General features: G+C 47.4%; 1 protein-coding gene across 6 annotated transcripts; it reads left to right on the forward strand.

Annotated features, from left to right (window-relative positions):
* Positions 1 to 67: 67 nt before the first annotated feature.
* LOC135291920 (serine/threonine-protein kinase PAK 3-like) lies at positions 68 to 18,954 on the forward strand. Of its 6 annotated transcripts, none has more exons than XM_064406168.1 (14): positions 68 to 625; positions 2,796 to 2,859; positions 4,954 to 5,063; positions 5,891 to 6,008; positions 6,844 to 6,943; positions 7,364 to 7,560; positions 7,891 to 8,025; positions 9,552 to 10,086; positions 12,410 to 12,498; positions 12,879 to 13,199; positions 15,968 to 16,034; positions 17,532 to 17,703; positions 18,168 to 18,212; positions 18,351 to 18,954. In XM_064406168.1, the coding sequence occupies exons 2-8, from the start codon at positions 2,839 to 2,841 to the stop codon at positions 9,594 to 9,596; spliced, it is 726 nt and encodes a 241-aa protein (XP_064262238.1). In that variant the 5' UTR covers positions 68 to 625; positions 2,796 to 2,838; the 3' UTR covers positions 9,597 to 10,086; positions 12,410 to 12,498; positions 12,879 to 13,199; positions 15,968 to 16,034; positions 17,532 to 17,703; positions 18,168 to 18,212; positions 18,351 to 18,954. The 6 variants fall into 6 exon arrangements, with proteins under 6 accessions (XP_064262238.1, XP_064262235.1, XP_064262233.1 ...); XM_064406165.1 differs by lacking the exon at positions 68 to 625 and having other exon boundaries at positions 2,167 to 2,859; positions 9,552 to 9,754; positions 9,946 to 10,086; XM_064406163.1 differs by lacking the exon at positions 68 to 625 and having other exon boundaries at positions 2,167 to 2,859.
* The last annotated feature ends 744 nt before the right edge of the window (positions 18,955 to 19,698 follow it).

Below are 19,698 nucleotides of genomic sequence, written 5' to 3' on the forward strand. Positions count from 1 at the left end.
AGACAGGACCGCGCTGACAGGGACAAGGGAGGTGTTTTATTCAAGTGCGTCGGGCGCGGACAGAAAAGCTTGTCCGGCAAGGTCTTATAACTAGAACACAGCGACCAATCTAAAATTTTGAGAGGAGGGAATAACGCGTGACAAACAGCTCGGATGTCCAGTGTAAATAAATTAGGGGTTGAACCCTGACCTCTAGTCCAATCATTCAATGTCCAGGTCAGAATGTTCTGGATGAGTGGGCAAGGACCATGAATAACAGACAGACAGTCAGGGAGGAATTTAGGAAAGATAAGAGTGTAAACTGACGGGACAATTCAGAAGAGGGAGAGAGAGAGAGCCCGGGCAAAACCATAAACAGGAATGGGGGGTACAGGAATAAACCAACTTAAAACTAATGCACCCCAACAGGCTTGCCTTTGAAATGCTCTGTCTGGGACATCTCTGCCAAGCACCTTTCTGACACAAACAAATTTCTTCTCCCAGGTGGACACAGGATCTGCCATCGAAGCTGCTGGTGCAGCAGCATCCTGCCAAGAAGCCTCCTCTCCACAGCCTGAAAACCAGAGCATGAGCAGCTCGGCCCGCTCAAGCCAGGAGAGAGAGAAGCAGTTCCTGAAGCTGCTGAGTACGTCCTGGGGATTTCTTGTGTGACCGAGCAGTGTTTTATAGTGTGTGAGCCTCAGCATGGCCTGGAGCACATGTTCCTCCTGCCTTTGGTGTCAGACAGATATTGTGGATCTCTACAGAAGACAGTGTTGTGCTTGGGGGCAGCCAGGCAGCACTTTGAGGCGTTCCTTTTGCCTTTGAGGGCAGCTGGGAGTGGGGGGGCTTTGCCTGAGCTTCCCTGTGCAGTGAAGACAAGAGCAGGGATTGTTTTGCAAGCAGCAGAAGGCTGCAACCCAGCCAATGACCCTGTGAAGGTGTGTGTGCTAGTCTGGCCAAACTGATGAGAACACTTGGCTTCCTGGATTCCCTTTAGACTCCTGACCTGTCACCAGTCATTGGAGACAAAATACTTCCCAGAACTTGATTGTCTGTGGGGCTGGTTTAATGCTGGTGTTGTTTTTATGACTGTTAGTACTTCTACTGTTCCTTCTACAGTTTGGGTTTGATAAGAATTCTACATTTGGGTTAGCCTGACCTTCTGGATGAGAACATCCGTTGATAGCACAAAGAAGAGAGGAAGAGGTCTTTTCAATGTGCCCTAAAAGCTAAAATGTTACATTCTTAGAACAATCCTGAGGTATCAGAGTGGAAGAGTTGTTTTCAAAGTGCCCCAAAAGACGAAAACCACCACACTTTTTTTGACAATCCCTGTTTGATATTTTTGTTGTATGCCTAGGAAGATGCATCAAAGAGACACATCCATGTGGCATTTCCAGATAGAACTGCCCTGCAGGCAATTCTCAGGAGGAAGCCTGCAGCCCCTCTGCTGCGTGTTCCTCCAGTACCAGGCACTTTGTCACTGCTAATGCCCAGCTGGTAAACACTCTTGGAATACTAAGCATTGGCCTCAATCCCTGCACAGATTCCTGCACTCGAGGAAAGCACACCAAGGCCTTGGTGACTCTGCAGTACAGATGAGTTGCTTCTTACAACTAGTAAGAGCTGCCAGTGCAGTGCTGTCAGAGACTAACGGGTCAATCACAGAGCAGAGCCCAGTTTACTCAGTGTCTGCCATCAGCTGTTGGGACAAAAGGTGGATTGATTGACTCCTCCGTGGGTCTGAAGAGAAAGACAACCATGTTCTGCCTTGAGTGGGGTCAACAGCTTGTAACAGAGCTGGGTGTGCCTCTGGCTTCTTGACAGTGGCTGTCAGTGGCCGTTCGTGGGCTTTGCCAAGCTTTTTGTCATCCCGCCCTGCCACTGACAGCTGCTGTGCCTGCAGGGGCTGGAGCCTTCCTCAGCTGTGGGGTTGCAGCTGCCGCCCCGTTGCTGCAGCTTTGCCTGGGCTGGTGAGAGGATCAGCATCTCCTTTGTGCAGGTGTCTGTGTCACGGCAGTGCCTGAGGAGCGGCGCTGTCCTTGTGACCCGTCTGGGCTGTGCTCTTTGGGAAGATGGTGCACGTGGGTGCTGTTCAAGGGGCCAAGTCCAGTGCCCGTGGCTGCTGCAGCCCAGGATGAAGACCAGAACTTGTAGTTCTTCACTAAATGAGGAACGGGCAAAGTGGTCTTCAGAACTTAGCCTGCTCCTAAATAAAAGGGTTCTAATTCTTAGAGTCATTGTTCTTGGATGTAGCATGAGCTGCTGTTCTCTGAAAATGTCAAGGCATTCTTTAGGCAAACTGCTGAGAGGAAGGGAACATCCCCTCCTCTCCTGGAATTCACTTTGCAAGATTCTTTCTGCTCTGCAAAAAGCAGATGTTGATAAAAATTCATCCCAGATCCCAGGGTGCATTGAATCTTTGGAAGTATGTAATCTTGTGCTGAATCTCCCAAGAGAGTGTTTCTTCCCAAGAAAATGAAGGCTCCTGATTTTTCAGCCCTCCTTCCCATTTGTAGATGACAGCCGCTGGCCTTGGTGCCTGTTTATCTTCTGATTTCTGTCTGCTCTGATGGTTTTTCCATGGGCTTAGTTTCCCCTCAAGGCAACCCTTCAAAGGAGTGTGGGAGAATCAGACTCTGTGCAGAGCTGCCTGTTTTGCTGGGGCTGCTGTTGTTGTTCTTGTTGATGTTATCATTAGCTAAAAGACCACAAATTGCTCAGAGCCCCAGAGAGTGGAGCTGGGTTTCAGATCTCCTGCAAGCTCAATCTCTCTGTTTTGAACTTTGCTTCTTGCATTTTGTTTCTTTCAGGGTGTGTGGTGAGTGTGGAAGATCCAGAAAAGAAGTACACTGGATGGGAACATCTTGGCAGTGGGTGAGTGCAGCCAGGAGTACAGAACCACGGGCCAGGAGTTTTGGTGGTGCAATAGCATGTGGGGAGTCAGGCAAGCTGCAAGCATCTTCAGAGCCTGGCTCCAGATTGTCCCTGTCTCACTACTGAGGCAGTACAAGGCATCATCAAAGATAACTGGATGCTGACAATGTCTTGGCTGCCTCAAGGAGCAGGACCTGGAAGCCCTCCTGTCCCTCCAAGATGGGGCACCAGTTTGCCTATTTTCCCAGGAGACATGGTTTTGTATGATTCAAAGTAATATGGCCACACTCATGAAGGAAGGAAAACCTGAGAGAGCAGGTTTTGTGTGTTGTTTCCCACCAGACAGCTGTCAGATAACAGCTCTCAGTTGCATTTCTTAGTATTTTTCTGGAAACAATATTCAGTGGTCAGGAAAATAAGAAAGGCTGTGTGGCATTGCCTGAGTTTGGCAGGTAGGATGAAAAGAGAGCAGTGAGAAGGACCAGCAGCACTGTGTGTTTCATTGCCTGGTAAGGCACGTCACAGGCACAGACACAAGAAGGAAAAGGCAAAGAAAACCTCCCCACATGCATAACCTACTGTGTACATTGGAGATTTCTAGCAGCCCTTTTTCTTCCTGTGGGAGCCAGCTTTTCTCTTGGACACTCTGCATGGCAGAGGGCTGCTGGGCTGCTGTGCCCTTGGCTGAAGAGTAGACAAAGCCCAGTGTTTTAGAGCCACTGCAGGCAGCACAGAGCTCCTGCCTGGGCTGCCTTTTGCTCCTCAGCACTGAACAACTTCTCTGCTCTTGCCACTGTTCTGATTCTAGGGGCTTTGGAGCTGTTTATAAGGCCTTCGACAATGCCACAGGACAAGCGGTGAGTGCCCGTGCAGATCTTGCAGCTCTTGAGTGCTTTCCCTGTGATGTGATCTGTGGCCAGAGCTTTGGCCTGCCTGTCTTTGCTGCAGAGGCTGTTCTGCAGAAGCAGTCTGTCTAGAGGCAGGCTGCAAAATGCATTTGAGACAGACTTTGTCCTTCCTACCTACCTGAATGAATGCAAGGATGGCCGTGGTGTCTTTCAGAGGACACGCTAGCTTGGACTTACTGGATAAATGTGCATAGATTAGCTGATGGCAAGAGCCATCATTCCAGCCCAATTCCTCTTAAGCCCAGGATCAGACACAGATATTTTGTTTTCTATCACGTGATTCAGTTGGAAAATACAATGCAAGCCCTTCAAAAAGAGAGATCTTGTCTGGAGCACAGTTTTGCCTTTCAGTCCTAGGGAACCTAGTTCACATACACACACACCTACACACACAGAGACAGAGACACGTGCACAGATGAATGAGAAGAAGTTGATGAAGAGCCTTAAATAATACAACCTTGTGTTGATCCTGTGTTCCACTAGAGAGATGCTCTCTGTTCTGACCAGGCATGGTGGTGTCTTGGAGAGTCTTGCTGCTCTTTGGGGCTAGAAGTTCCAAGTCCTGAATTCTTCTTTTTGACTCTCAGGAAATACATTCCATCTTCCTTGATAGTAAGGAATTAGAGAAGGTAGTTCCTTATCCAGCTGCAGAGCTGTGCTCAGGAACTGCACTTGGAGGGAGGTCTCGGAGGCGTCCGAAAGCCCCAAGCCCTGTGCTTAGAACCTGGGGCACATCCATAGTGTACCACAGAAAGGGGTATTCATTTTTAAACCCATTCAATAATTTCAAGCCTAAAGATTGCTCTTCAAAGTTGCAAAAGCCAAACTGAAGAAGTGTGGATGTGCTGGGATTGTAACTTTACTTTGAGTCGCTTTGCAGTTCTTTTTTGGCAGCATTTTCTCCATCGTGTTTGTATGTGTTTACTCTGGCACACAATTGAATTGGCAGCCGTCTCTTCACAGGAGAAAAATTACTTTTGGCTTCCAAAGCGTGTGTAAATGATAATAGTAGTGCTAAACAAAGTCTGTTTGAGAAGTCTGTGGGTGCAGAGGGTGGTGTTAGCGCTTTGTGGTTGATGGTTTAGAGTCCCTTTTTTCCGAGGTGACAAGGCATCCGGGCCCGTGAGTGCCCGGAGAAAAAGGCTCTGGTCATGTCTGTCCCTAAGAGCTTTTGATGTCATTGTAGGTGGCTGTAAAGGAACTTTATCTCCAGCACCAGGGCTGTGAGGGAATATTAAAAGAAATCCTGCTCATGAGAGAAAATAAGAACGCCAATATTGTCAGCTACTTAGAAAGGTAAGTAGTTCTGGTGATTTTCTGGGAATGTTCATTTCCATACTTGCAAGGCAAAGATTTAAAAGCTCTTTAGCCACTGGCAGAAAATGGATCTTTCAATGAACATCAATCCACTCCTGCACCAGGCATGGGAGGAGTTTGCATTCTGTCCCCATGAATGCTTCCTGACATAAACAGCTTGAAGATTGATCTCAGAAACCTGGCTCTCTTACTAAGCCAGCAGCCTGTATGTTCACTTGCTGCATGTGGTTTTGCTGGTTTGGGGCATGATTTTTTCCAATTGTTGGAGGAGAAAGCATGCCAGAGATTATGTCCCTTGTGCTGTTCCCACTATTTTCCATAGCCTTGCATGCCAAAAGACTAGGCTAGGAGACACATAATTTGCCAGGTCTGAAATTGTTTTCCTGTTTGTGACTGTCCTTTCTGCAAGGTTTTACAAAGGGTGTTGGCAGTGCTGCACACCCACTTGCCTTTAGTAAAAGCTGTGAAAACTGTGTCTCCTTGCTGCTGGAGGGAATGGTGCAATTTGTGTCTGAAGATGATGAAGCAGCTGCTGGGATGTGTCCACTTCCAGATTTCTCTTTTTCCTCACTAAACCTCCTTTTTCCCCTGCTTGCCACCTAAGCCGTCTCCTTTTCCATGGATGTGCCTTCCTCCTTTAGGTGGCACAGATGGCAGGCACTGGCTAGCCTAGGTGGAGTGTGTCTTCATTTGATTGCATCTTCATTTACCAGTGACCTGGAAACAAAACTCAGCTGTAGTCTTTTCTTCCCCACAGCAATTCAGCTGTGCATGTTCAGCTCCATGCTGTTGCTTTCCTCTTGCAGCTACCTTGTGGATAAGGCTGTACTGCTGGTGTTGGAATATATGGATGGAGGCTCCTTAGCTGATGTGGTCACCGTGAGAAGGATGGCTGTAGGACACATAGCAACAGTGTGTCGGGAGGTAAGGGGTCCTGCTTGTGCTTGGCATGGTTTGGACATGGCTCGTCCTTTGAAAGCACTGCAAAGTGAGTGATTCCATGTTCAGAGCTTTCTTTCTTTGTTGCTCTTCTGCTTCAGAGAAGAAAGAGCATCTGGACTGAACTGCCTGCCAGTGTCCCTGCCCTTCCTGTACTCTGTTCTTCACTCTTATCCACCATCATTGAACTCTCTGTCTCTTTTTCCTTTTTATTTTCTGTTCTGCACTTTGCCTCCCACAAGCCTTTGCCCAGAGCCTTTCTGCACTGCCTTCTTTGCCTGTAAGTGCAAAGGTGCTGCTGTGAGAGTTTTAAACCAGAGGCCAAGCCAAAGAGAGACTCATCTGTCACAGGTCTCCACTCCAAAGGATGGCATGGCACCCAGCATGGTGCTTGCTGCTGCAAACTGACAAAAGAGCTACTTCCAAGTCTGCTGTCGAGGCAGCCATAGAACCCTTGTCCTCCAGTCTCCTGCCCGACAGTGATCCCCTTGGTATCCAAGGCAGGGACGTTTTCCTCTTTTGGCAAACCATTGTTTGTCGTCCGGACGGGGAGAGCGCATCCGCTGCAGCAGCGCTCATTCTGGCTGGCTCTGCAGGGGACAGTCTGGAGCAACGACTGACTGATGCTTCCCCCTCCAAAGCTAATATGCCTTCCCTTGGAAAGATCCTGCTCTCCTAGTGTTGCAGCAGCAAGCTCTTCCTCCTGCCAGCACTCACTGCTCCTTGGAGATCTGTGAATCTTCAGGAGCAGCCTCCTTTTGCATGTGATGAAATCAGATCAGGCTAACTTTTGGCCTCCTGTTTCTTTTTCTCCTGGCAGTGCCTGCAAGGCCTAGCTTTCCTTCATGCCAAGCAGGTGATCCACAGAGACATCAAAAGTGACAACATCCTTCTGGGCCGGGATGGCTCCGTCAAGCTGGGTGGGTATTCCTGCTGAGGCGCAGCGCTGCGGGGAGGCGGTGTGGGGCTGCTTTGGAGAGGCTGCCGGGTGCCAGCAGTGGCTGCTGAGAGTGCAGGGAGCGCTGCGCAAGCCCAGGCCGCAGCTGGAAGGTGCTGAGTGGTCTAGAGAGCAACCAGGTATCCAGAGGAACTTTGGTTTGTGGGTGTTCCTTCCAAAGGGAGACAGTGTAAACGTTCAGGGGAATGAGGAAAAGCCAAGGTTTTGTGGGAATCCTGGGCAGGTTGTTAGCTGTGCAATTGCCCATGTCCTTGGCTGCAGCCCTGAGCAAGGAAAGCCCAGCTGCTTTTCCAGCTGGATTCAGCACTGCATTCTGGGACTGAGAGTGAGGAACACTTTTCCTTGGTTTCCTACTTGAAGCAGTGTTTGTTTTCCTCCTCAGCTGATTTTGGCCTCTATGCTGTGCTCAGCCCTGAGCACAGGAAACGGAGGTCGATGGTCGGGACCACTTACTGGATGGCACCCGAGGTGGTGAGAAGAGAGCCTTACGGCCCCAAAGTGGACACCTGGTCCCTTGGCATCGTGGGAATAGAAATGGCCACAGGAGAGGCTCCTTATATGCAGGAGACCAGTGTCAAGGTAAGGTGCAACTGTGCTCAGATAGCCGTGTCCTTCTGCTCTCAGTCCATTAGAGAAAATCCCATTCCCACAGCTTGAAGTGCTTCCAGCAAGGGCCACTTCAAAAAAGGTCTCTGGGGCTCACATCAGCCGTCAAGGCAAGACCTGGTGCAGCTTGGAATAGCTGGGGCTGCACTGGGGCCTTTTTTCCTTTGGGAGACAAGGCTCATCTCTAAGCATCTGCTAGGCAAGAAATTGCCACTGCAGACTGGAGTTTTAAAGATGGAGTCTAGGTGAGCCCTGAAAGGTATGGAAGAATCACGTAGAGTCTCATGTTTCCTTTTGCTTCAGGCCAGCTACCTGATAGGCAAGCAAGGGGTTCCAAATCTGCACCAGCTCAGGCTACCCCCTGGCTTGTGTGAATTTCTGGGCTGCTGCCTGCAGATGGATGTGGACAGGCGAGGCTCTGCCAAGGAACTTCTGCAGGTACAAGGCAAAGCGGCTGCAGGCCAAACAGCTGTTCCCTGCCAGGGTTTGCTCCTCGGCCAAACTCCAGGGAATCAGATGGGCCCCCCACAGAGTAATCTCTGCTCTGGGTGCTTTTCAAATGAAAACTAAGTAGGATCTTGATTGCTGAGGTTAGAAGGGACCAGTGAAAGTCATCTAGCGCAAAACCCCAGCCACTGGCAAGGGCATCTTCAAGTAGATCAGGTTGCTCAGAGGGCCATCCAAGCGGAGCTTGAATGTTGCTGGGCTTGGGGCTCCTCCCAGCTCTCTGGGCAGCCAGTGCCAGTGTTCCAGCACTCTCCTCACAAACAGTTTCTTCCTCAGAGCCAATCTGAATTGAGTGTCTTTTAGCTTAAAGCCGTTCCCCCTTGTCCTCTTGCAATTGGCCCTGCTAAAAGATATGTCCCCAACTTTCCTAGAAGCCCCTGAAACTATTGAAAAGTCTCCTTGGGGCTTGCTCTTCTCCAGGCTAAACAAGCACAAGTCTCCCAGCCCTTCCTCAGAGGAGAGCTCCCACCTTCTGGTCATTTCTGTGTCCCTCTTTTGCTCTCAGGTGCTGTATTCAGGTTTGCCTGGTAGCAAAGGAACTGAAGTATTGCAATGCTGGGGACGGGGGCTTGAGGAACACAATGAAAGCAGTCCCTGCCAAGCGGTTTTAGATTGGTCTGTGGGAAGGGGGGAGCTGGGGTGGAGCTCACTGTGAGCATCCGAGAGCACCCAGCTTGTCCCTCCTGGCCCACCCTTGGAGGTTTCTGCCAGCCAAACAGGCACAGCTGTGCAGGATTTGTGCCAGCCCCATGTGCTGCCTGGCCCCATCAAGTAGATGAGAATTGCTGTGGCTTTGCTGCCAGGTTTGGTGGCAGACAAGGAGCTGGTGACCGGGCCACTTCCTTGGCTGTGCCTGCTGTGAAGGAAGATGCCAGCCAGCACAGGAGGGAGTGGGGTGTGCTGAGGCAGACACTGCTCTTCCTGCAAGACAGAGCTGAGCACATCTGCACCCTGCTGCTTGTGTCCTTGCTCCTGGCTTGCTGCTGAAAACCTGCATGTCCAGAGCTCCTGAGAACAACACGTGGGATCAACGTTTTTCAGAGCTCTTGGGAGTCTCTTGAGGAATGCTTTATGCCCCACATCTCTCCTGGACACTCAAAGAGCCCATGTCTGTAGAAAAGAGGAGTTTGAATAAGTCTGTTGACTTTCCTGAAAGGAATAAATCCTTAGGACAGCAAGCAGCAATCCCACAGTTATAGGAGGACAAAAATCCCAGCAAGTGACGACACCATGAGGAATGGACTAGTGCAGTTCTGGGCCGCGTTTGCCTGTGACAGCAGCATGCTGGACATGAAGGCAGATGTGCTGCTGGTGCCCTCAGTCCCATGTCTGTGTATTTCTGGGTGCTGGAGGAATCCAGGTCAGCCCTGTTAGGAACTCAGTTTGGAAAAGAATGGTTCCTTTTTCCTTTGTCTCTTTTAATTTGGTTTGTTTTGTTTCTTTTTCCCTTTGGGCAGCATCCATTTCTGCAATCAGCGGAGCCTCTCTTAAGCCTCTTCTGACAGCCTGATTGCTGCCATCCCTGCAGCAAGGGAATGCAGGGAGCAAAGGAGATGACAAGGACCACTTCAGCACTGGAGAACAGAGCCTCTGAGAGCACGTAGGAATCCAGAGGAGAGAGGGGCCGGGAAAGAGGCAGCCATCAGATCAGGAAAGGAAGGTGACATCTCCTTTTGTCCCACCTGCTGATCCTCCTTCTGAATTTCTGGTTTGGACAGCATTTCTGGAAGGCACAGAGACACTACTGATGTGCATTTTCTGGTGGGGGATGGTGTGAGGCATGAAGCTTCCACTGATTATTTGGTGAACTTGGATGGAACTTCATTGGAAGTGTCTTCCTCCCCTCACCAGGAGCTGGAAGGGCAGCATTTGGAGGCACAGCAGCTGCTGGCAGCATGGGCAAACTTCCTGGCAGAGGTAGAGAAGGAGCAGGAGAAAAGGCTGCTTGAGATGAAGCAGGAAGTTGCCACCATGCAAGCTGACCAAGAAGAGGTACGAAGCTGAGGCAGTCAAAAGGCAAAGGGTGTGAAAAGAGAGCTTGTGTGTTGTTTTGGACTGCTCTGCACTCCTTATGGGCACTGTTTCTCTGGGCTCTGTCTGTCTGGGTGGCTTTGTCTCCATGCTGGCCCTTGGTAAACAGTGCTGGAGAGCCCTTTGTGCCATGAGGGAAAGGAGCGGTCAGATGAGAGGCTACCAGAGTGCAGGTTTGAGGAAGGCAGGAATGGCACAGCAGGCCCAAAGAGAATGGGAAAGGCAGAGCCGTGTCTCAGAAGGAGGGAGGTCCCCCAGGAAGCTCCCTGCAGAGCCAGGCTGGAGCTGTGGGAGCAGGCTGGCTGTCAGGCTGCTGAGGAGGTGCCTGAAGCTGCTGAGTACATCCTGTGTGTTCTTTGTCTGATGGAGCAGAGCATGGTGTGTGTGCCTCAGCATGGGCTGGAGCACATGTTCCTCCTCCCTTTGGTGTCAGACAGACATTGTGAACTCCCTCAGAAGCCAGTGTTGTGCTCGGGGACAGCCAGGCAGCACTTTGGGGCATTCCTTTTGCCTTTGAGGGCAGCTGGGAGTGAGTGGGCTTTGCCTGAGCTTCCCTGTGCAGTGAAGACAAGAGCAGGGATTGTTTTGCAAGCAGCAGAAGGCTGCAACCCAGCCAATGCCTCCGTGAAGGTGTGTGCGCTAGTCTGGCCAAACTGATGAGAACACTTGGCTTCCTGGATTCCCTTTAGACTCCTGACTTGTCACCAGTCATTGGAGACAAAATACTTCCCAGAACTTGATAGGCTGTGGGGCTGGTTTAATGCTGGTGTTGTTTTTATGACTGTTTGTACTTCTACCGTTCCTTCTACAGTTTGGGTTTGGTAAGAATTCTACATTTTGGTTAGCCTGACCTCCTGGAAGATAACATCAGTTGACAGCACAAATAAGAGAGGAAGAGGTCTTTTCAATGTGCCCTTAAAGTTAAAACATTACATTGTTAGAACAATCCTGAGGTATCAGAGAGGAAGAGTTGTTTTCAGAGTGCCCCAAAAGAAGAAAACCACCACACTTTTTTTACAATCCCTGTTTGATATTTTAGTTGTATGCTTAGGAAGATGCATCAAAGAGACACATCCATGTGGCATTTCCAGATAGGACTGCCCTGCAGGCAATTCTCAGGAGGAAGCCTGCAGCCCCTCTGCTGCATGTTCCTGCAGTACCAGGCATTTTGTCACTGCTAATGCCCAGCTGATAAACACTCTTGGAATACTAAGCATTGGCCTCAATCCCTGCACAGATTCCTGCACTCGAGGAAAGCACACCAAGGCCTTGGTGACTCTGCAGTACAGCTGAGTTGCTTCAAATAGTAGTAGCTGCAGAGAGGCAGAGAGGCCTTTTATAAGGTCACTTCCAGTGAGGTTTATTTGAGCACAACAAAGGGGATCCAGAGACAAAAGATGAGCCATGTCCGCTGCACAAGGTTTAAGCAGGGGTGTGTGCAGGGTCAGTAGCAAGGGGCAGGGCAAAGGGAATTGGCTCTCAGGGAAGAAGGGGCCGTCCACCAGAGGTACCATGACCCCCTCTCCTTACATATTGTGGCTAAACCACTAAATGTGTTTTTTTCAAAGGAACTCTTGCTGGATATGAATGGAGATACTTGGTTGTTTCCAATTGGTGAAACATTAATATGGCTTAAAACTCATGTGGCAGGGAATAATTCAGCTCTGTGCAAAAAGATATTGTTGAGTTCAAATTGGGTGCTCCCACCCAATTCAGGAACAATCATATTTCTCTAGTGTGCATGCAGCAACCATAATGAAGATTTGTTTTCTGAAATGTCTGGCCATAGGTAGCCAAGTGGAATCCAAAGGAGAATTCCTTCAGTCTGAAGGAACATCTACTTCAAACCCTTCAGACTGATTGTCTGGCTACACTGACATAGTCAGACAGAATTTGAAGTTAATATTCAGTCGTTCAGAGAACGGGAAAAAAAAAAACCCTGGCAATGAAGCCAAGATTCTTAGAATATGCTGAGGTAGCAGGGACCTGCCAGGATCCTGGTCCTGCACAGACACCACGAGAGTCACACCCTGTGCCCAAAGAGTTGTCCAAATCCTTCTTAAACTCTTTGTGCAGTGACCACTGGCCTGGGGAGCCTGTTGCAGTGCTCAAGCACCCTCTGGGCCATGAATGTTTTCATGATAGCCTGCCTAAAGCTCCCTGAACTCAGCTTCATGCTGTTTCTTTGAGTCCTGACACTGAAGGTCTGTTTTCCTTGCATGGAAAGAACTATGACAGTTGATATTTAGGCTTTTTAACATGAAATATTGGATCATCCATACAGAAAATCAGCTCCATCTCAGAACCCCACCAACACCAGTCAAGCGACATCTCTAGGACCTTCTGAGAGACGCTCTAGCAAGACCTGCTCAGGTATTTTGTGCATTTTTAACCTTCTGGACTGTATGGTAAATTTTAGCAGACTTGCTGGTGATGTAAAAGCTGTGATGTGAATGTGCAGGACCTTCCCTTTTCGGGAAGTTTTGATGGAGCTCCTGAATGGGAATGTCTTTCTCTCAAAGCATTTTAGCTCCAGACTTGAAGTAGGACTTGCTAAGTGCTAGGATGAGAAAGGAGGGATGAGATAGAGCCTGTATTTACCTGCAGTTTACTTGCTAGTTTGAATGCTCTTTTTAGTTAAGAAAGATGTGTTTTCAACCTTGGCCAGTTCAGAAATGCTGCCTTTTCAGAATGGGAGCAAAAGCTGACCCTGCTCCTAGGTTGATGAACAAATTATGTTGTCATTGTTGCAGAAACGGCCTCTGGCTTATGAATTTACCAGTCCTGTGATGAGCAAGAACAGGAGAATTGGTCACCAGCCCAGTCATGTCCAGGCAGCAGCTGGTGGCCACTTTTCTTCCTTCCTTTTGTCTTCCTCATCCCTTTGCTCTTTGGACATGCTTCCAAGTTTTGGCTCCATTTCCCCCTGCACTCATGTGGTGCAAAAACGAGAGAAATTTCAGAGTTCCATCATCCCAGTGCCTGCCAGGGTGCAGAGGAGATCCCCAATTCAAACAGGAAGAAAAAGGAATTGGGAAGACTGAAGCAGTTGCATCCCTTGGATTTCGATGAAGGTATTAATGTGCTGGTTTCCCTGACTGCTGTTTTCATAACTGTGGTGTAAAGATTTGGTTATTAAGGTGCAATTAAGGTGCAAGCGCGCCTCTTTCCACAGTCAAGAGTAAAAATGTTATTGAACAGGAAATGCAAAGTAGGGAGATAGAAAGAAATAAGAGAAGAGAGGCAGGGTGAGGGGAAGAGAGAGACATTCAGTAGGAAGATATCATCCCCACATGGGCCCTCTGCCATCCAGCTGGTCCTTCCTCACCCTTTGTCTTCTCGGTGGTGGAGGCCCCAAGTCTCTCTGGAGGTACCACCTTTCTACTGTCCAAGACTGGGGTATCCACAGGGTGGTCACAGCTGTCCCCACGTCTTGGGCTAGAAGCCATGGAAGCAGTGATTCTCCTTACCCACAGTCTCTACAGTGGAGTTTTTGTCTGGTGTCCTAATTCCGAACCTTCACCTCTGCTAGGCCAAGGCTTAGTGCTTTTCTTCCTGCCATCTGTGCTTCTCTCAGATTCCTCTTCTGGTGGTTCATCTTATGGAAACATCCTTCTTTGACAGTGTTTGGAAACAGTTAATTGTGCTCTTGCACCTTGTGACAAGGGAGCTTTGGAAGCTGGCTCTGGATACACAAAGGCACTGCTCTACATCACGCTCTACCATTACCCCTGCTGTATGGTCATGAAAAATCAAGACTCTTTTTTTTTTTTCCTGCCATTAGATTAGATTGTATCTCTTGCTTTAAAAGACAACAACAGCAAAGCCCAGAACCTGTGCTGCTGGAACCTTGTCTAAAATGACATTAATTTTTAGAAATTCTCTCTCTAAGTAGTGCAAAAACCAGTTGAGGACAAAGAAATGTGAAATTGCTTGCTGTTGGGAGAAGCTGATTAAAATTAAGAACCAGGCATTACAAAACCACAGGGAATGGGTTATTTCTTTCCATTTGATTTCTAGTAAACTGACCGTTGACTGAGACACCGCTTTTTCCATCAGCAGATTTCCAAGACTGCATGCTGAATGCACAAACCTGTCACACATTGATTTCAGGCTAGTTTACTGAAACAGTCAAATCTCCGTGATTCCATGGTTTTTCACTGAACTCAGCCTTTTCATGGAAACTCCAAAAGCTCAAAACCTTTGAGGGGTGTGGTTTCCTGGAGATCTACTTTGAATGAGGCTGTGAGTTCCTCTCCATCCCAGCTGCAGAATTTCCTTCTTCAAAAGCTGTGGAACTAGTACAGACTGAAAACAGTGCTGAAAAGCTAAACATAAAGGCATAAAGAACACTTGATTTCTGATGACAGGGAGACAGGAAGTAGGGCAGAGTTCAGTTGCTTTGTTAAATCTGTGGCTTGTCTCTTTTGGAGGTTGACCGTGCAAATTCCAAGTTGGGGTTAGCCTGGAGGCAGGTTTAGAGTGTGCAGATGCCTCTTGCAAGTGCTGGTGTGCTTGTAGAGACAGGTGCTTTGAGATGGTCTTCCCACATTTCTTCTGGACATAAACACAGCACCTGCAAACCTTGGGATGCCTTTGAAGGATTTCTGCTTGAATCCATGAACACATGAGCAGCTTTTATCAGGAGGCAGTAACAAAATTCTGCCCAGCTGGTGAAGGAAAAATCTGTTCTGTGTTTCAAGTTGGGGCTTAGGCTGAAGCTTTTTTGTGGACTGAGCCATGAGAGCAAATGCACTTTTGGAAATGAAATGCTCACAGCAAAGGCAAGTTGTATTGAACATGCTCTGACTATTGGTATTTCTGTCCATTTTTATTATTATATTTACACTTCTTTTTATACTTCTGCTATACCATGTAATAGTTTGAACACTGAAATCAACAAAAGCAAATGGAACATCACATGACAGCTCTTTCCTCAAAAATTAAAGCTTAGGTGGTCTAAAGATTGGCAAGAATGGCTGAGTTTGAACAAGATTACTTTGTGTAAATAAGGGCAATGGAAGCTCATAAGGAACATAAAGGATCCTCTGGGTCTTTGATGCTTGGCACAAAACCTCAAGTGGAAAGCAGAGATTACCAAGATCCTGAGTGTTCCTTCCTGTTTCTGCTTTCTGTTTTCCTTATGGCAGCTCTTTTTATTATCATTGTAGTTCTTCAACATTTCTTTGGAAAGTGGGCTTTGAGGTTATGTGTGCAATGCTTCCCAAATGCCTTTGGAAAGAGCCAAAGGGCAATTCACAAGTGCAGAGCTGTTTCCAACCCTATCCTGCCACGTTAATCGGTTTTGGCTGCAGGTCATTGGAGCCTTAGTGCCAGTAAGCCCAATAGAATGGAATTGGCTTTCCTGCTGACAAGAGTGCAGGTACTTCTCCAAACTTTGGGCCTCTGGAACTGGCAGCGAAGTGGGGATAAAACATGGCGTGAGAAGAACTCAGCTTCCTTCTTCATTTCTTGTTAGAACATCAATGTTGGTCTCTCTCAAGCTGTTGTCTTTTGTGAAGCTGCATCTGTTGCTGCAAGAATTGAATGGCTCTGCAGATGACACCTCATGTTTTATATATGAGAAAATATATAGCTGGGGCTAACACTGTGGGAATGCACAATCTGTAGGATAAAGTGGCCATTCCCTCTTTCTAAACCCCAGGACAGGCTACTGTGGAAAAGGTTGTGTGTGCCCCATTAATAAATGTTACTGCTTCTTCTGAATAATTTCTTGTGAAAAGAAAGGTCTGAAGGACTTTTCTCAAGACTGTCCAATGGGGATCTTTTGATCTTTTAATGATCTCCTGATGAAGAGTGTCAAAATTCTGCTTTTCTGCAGGAAAAAGAACAGATACTTCCATTGCCTCCACATGCTCTGCAACAAGCAACCAAGCAGACTACTTGAGGTGAGTCAAATAGCAATTCACTCTTGCCACTCTCAGTGGGGTGCAGTGTCCATCTCTTTGCTGTGCTGAAAGGATGAGTTTGAGCAGGTTTTGTTGGGCCTCCAAGGCTCAGAGCAGAGATGAACACCGAGGTGGGTGAGGCCCGGACGGGCCCTCCCTTCCTGCAGTGCAGCTGCACAGGCTCAGCTGCAGCAGTGCTGCTGCATCCCCTCATGGCATTTGCAGGAGAGGAGGGAGAAGTGTGTGTGTGGTAGAAAGCCCTGGAAATTGCTCGCAGCTTGTGTCAGAGCAGAGATGTTGGCAGGGGCAGCCAGGCCTCCTGCAGCTCTGGGGCTCTGGGGCAGCTGCGGCCTTTGGAGCAGGCGCGGCAGGGCCCCAGCTCACATTGCTCCGGGACCGCCCAAAATGTGGAAAGGCATCTGTGGTTTTCTTTTCAAAATTATCCTGCATACTACTGAGGTGTATCAGGCCTGGCATGCATCCTTGGCACAAGTTGTTGTCTGTCCTACTACTGAATTTCAACTTGTTAGCAATTTACTGCTTGTAAATATTAATCTCAGGGTGGTTTGAAGGAATTGATTCCGACGTGGAGGGAGTTTTTGTCATGCAGTAAGAACCAGACCTTCAGGCCCAGAGGAGCAGAAGCATTGGTGTGAGAGTGTTAGCAAGTGGCATCTATTGCTCTCATTGCCACTTCATCTTGGATTTGTATCATGAGCTTGATAAACCTCAGACCTGCTGATTTGAGGGAGAAGGGAATGAAGAAGGTTTGACTACCATCAGTGGCTTTGAGCATTAATGAGTTTTTCCCTCCTTAGGAGCTGATGTGCTTTGGGTATTTCTTCTTGTAAATTCTGACTTGACTAGAGTTTGGTTTTGTGGCTTTGTTTCCTTTTGTGTATTAGAAATGCCTCAGTTCCCAGCTCAGTGATGTAACTTGCTCTCCACTAGAAGAATCAAATATTATCATTGACTCTGCTTTACCATTAGACAGAAAAGAATGTAGCTCAAAAATTCACTCATCTCCATAAATACATTCCTTTACAAAAATATTTTGCAGATGAATTTTCGCAGTCACATGTAACTCAATTAAGTTTTTCCTACAGAGGAAGAGATTATAATTTAGTTATGTCTTGTCTTCCTGAAGCTGCTGTGTTTGTTTTTCCTTTGACATTTGAAATGAGGGCACATAATTTCTAAATGTGCTCCACCTGCTCATGAAGGAAACCTCTACAATGTCAGCGATTTTGAACTAGAAATGGGCCACATAGAAATGTGGCAGATTCCCAGAATTACCTGACTACATTCTCTTGATGCACATGAGCTTGAAAGCAAAAACTGTCAGGCCCAGAGCCACTGACTCAAAGCTTGGTTGTCTGTGTTTGAGATTTCCCTGTGCTTGGTGTCAAATTATATGTGTGTTTTATGGAATTGAAACACACTCAAATGTTCTCTTAGAGTTCACTCAGAGAAAAATGGTCTCATTTTGTCCTTTAGAAAATACGGAGCCATTGTCTCCTTGGAGCAACGCCAGCACTACAAGGATGCCTTCAATGCAGATTATGAGGAATATTGGAATTTATATTTTAAGACTGACAAGATCATCAAGAAATTCAGACATTTTCAGGAACAATGGAAGTCTCTGACTCCAGGCTCCAAAGCCTATCAGGTAAAGAAGGATAAAACCATGAAGACTGTGCTTCATCACAGCAGTGTTTTGGATTCCCTGGAGCTGCTCAGAGGGAGCAGCTGTGGAAGAGGGAAACTGTGGAACTGGCAAATATGCGCAGACACTGCTTGGGCTGAGTCTGATTTTTGCAAGACCTTGCCCAAAAGCCCCTGTTTGAGCTGTCTATGAAGAAACAGCTGTTTGTGAGAGGTGTCCCAAGCAGAGTCTTAGAGCATGGACTCCTTCTCTTGCCTATTGAGAGGCTTAGTTACAGATCTTGGGTGATGCTGGGAGGTGGAATTTTGTTTTGCAGAGCTCCCAGAAGAGTGGTGGCTCACAGAGAAGAAAATCTCTATAGAGTCAGACTGAATGTACTTTTAGTGTTTTACCAAAGCGTGCATTTTATGGTGCCAGTGAAACATTCTTCATGATTTGTTATTTTTGTTTCTTTGTTTTTCCTGCAGATGCTGCATTATCGAATCCTAGCAGATTATCAGCAGTTACAACAGGTACGTGTGACACCAGACCTGCAGGGCCATGGCAACTGCTAAGTTTGCCTCAAGGCATTTTTAAAGCAAAGGACATCAGATTCTAAGCTCTGCAGAAGTGTTTGCATGCCCTGATTTTCTTTTCTTTCTCCTTCACAGAGTAGCCCCAGCTATTATGAAATGAAGAGTGGGTGCCAGTACCTCCACAAGAAGCTGGCCCATATTCAGAGCTGCATTTCTGAATTTGAGCAGCAGTGAGTGGAGTACTGGCACCAGACATCGGCTTCAGCATGGAACATCTCTGAAATCTGGATTTTTCATTTCAACTAGAAGATTAGGATTTTTAGGATTCTTTAAATTAGTACAGAACAATAGGTTATCTTAGCACTGAGCAGTAGGTGCTTTCTTATAAATGTAGGATTAGTTCAAAGAAGTTTAATAAGTTTAAGTCAAAGTTGAAAGATGATAGTATTGAAATTTAACAATAAAGAAATCTCACTATCGGTAATTCCTTCTTTCCTTGTTGATTGTATCATTTGGATTGGGTTTCTTCTGGTCACTTGTTTTCTTCAAGTCCTAAGTTTGTCCACTGAAAGAAATTGATCAATAGAGGGTGGAAGCCCACTACCTCTACTATGAAGTTGAGCTCATTTTAAGAAAATATTGTAGTGGATGGAAATTCTTTATGATAAGTGTAGGGGTGGTTTTTGACCTTTCTTGTTAATTCAAACTCTTTGCCAAAGTTGTCAAAGGCTTAGAAGTTGGACAAACCTGTCCTCAAATGACCTTGTTTTGGAGGGTTGCAGAGGAGTGCACATGGGCTACTCTAAGCTGTCAGCTGAAGCAGCTGGAGATCATGGCCTCCCCTTGTCAGTGAGCCAGGGAAGATCCAGATCTCTGTAAGAGTTTTCTAAAACACTTTGAGAAATGTTGGAGGCAAGGTACTTCAATGGATTTTAAATGGAAATTCAGTTCAAGTGTCCCTATGGAAATGCTGTCCATTTCTTAGCATTTTTAAGACTAATCTGTCTCAAGCAGCCTTTCTAGAGAGACACAGATCTTGATTCCAGCACAAACCTATGGGGACTTTGATGTTTGAGACTTTTCCTAAGTTTCCTCCATGTATTCATTCAGCTGACATGGTAGAGCTGTTGCCAGCAAGGCTGTAAGCGTCTTTAGGGAAAGGACATGAAATTGATTGAGGGAGGATAATATTTGGGAACACTCAAAGGTGGCTGGGAATGCCCCTTTCTTCCTTGCAGAGCATTCTACAAATTCCTCCATTGTCTCCAAGCCAACGATGTTGAGTCCCTGTGCCTGAGAGCCCTTGGGGTGTTTTGTGATTGAACACCTGAGCCGTTGTTGCCCTTCTGCTCTCCTTCAAGCCAAGTTCAAGAAAATGTCACCTCCTAAACCCTGAGACTTGGGTCCATTTTTGCCTGGCTCAGGGGGTGCTCCTCCAGCTCTGCAGTGCAGCAGCCCCAGGGACGCTGCCGTGGGGGGCATG

The sequence above is a fragment of the Passer domesticus genome, unplaced genomic scaffold (assembly GCF_036417665.1).
Source record: "Passer domesticus isolate bPasDom1 unplaced genomic scaffold, bPasDom1.hap1 HAP1_SCAFFOLD_145, whole genome shotgun sequence".
Taxonomy (NCBI): domain Eukaryota; kingdom Metazoa; phylum Chordata; class Aves; order Passeriformes; family Passeridae; genus Passer; species Passer domesticus.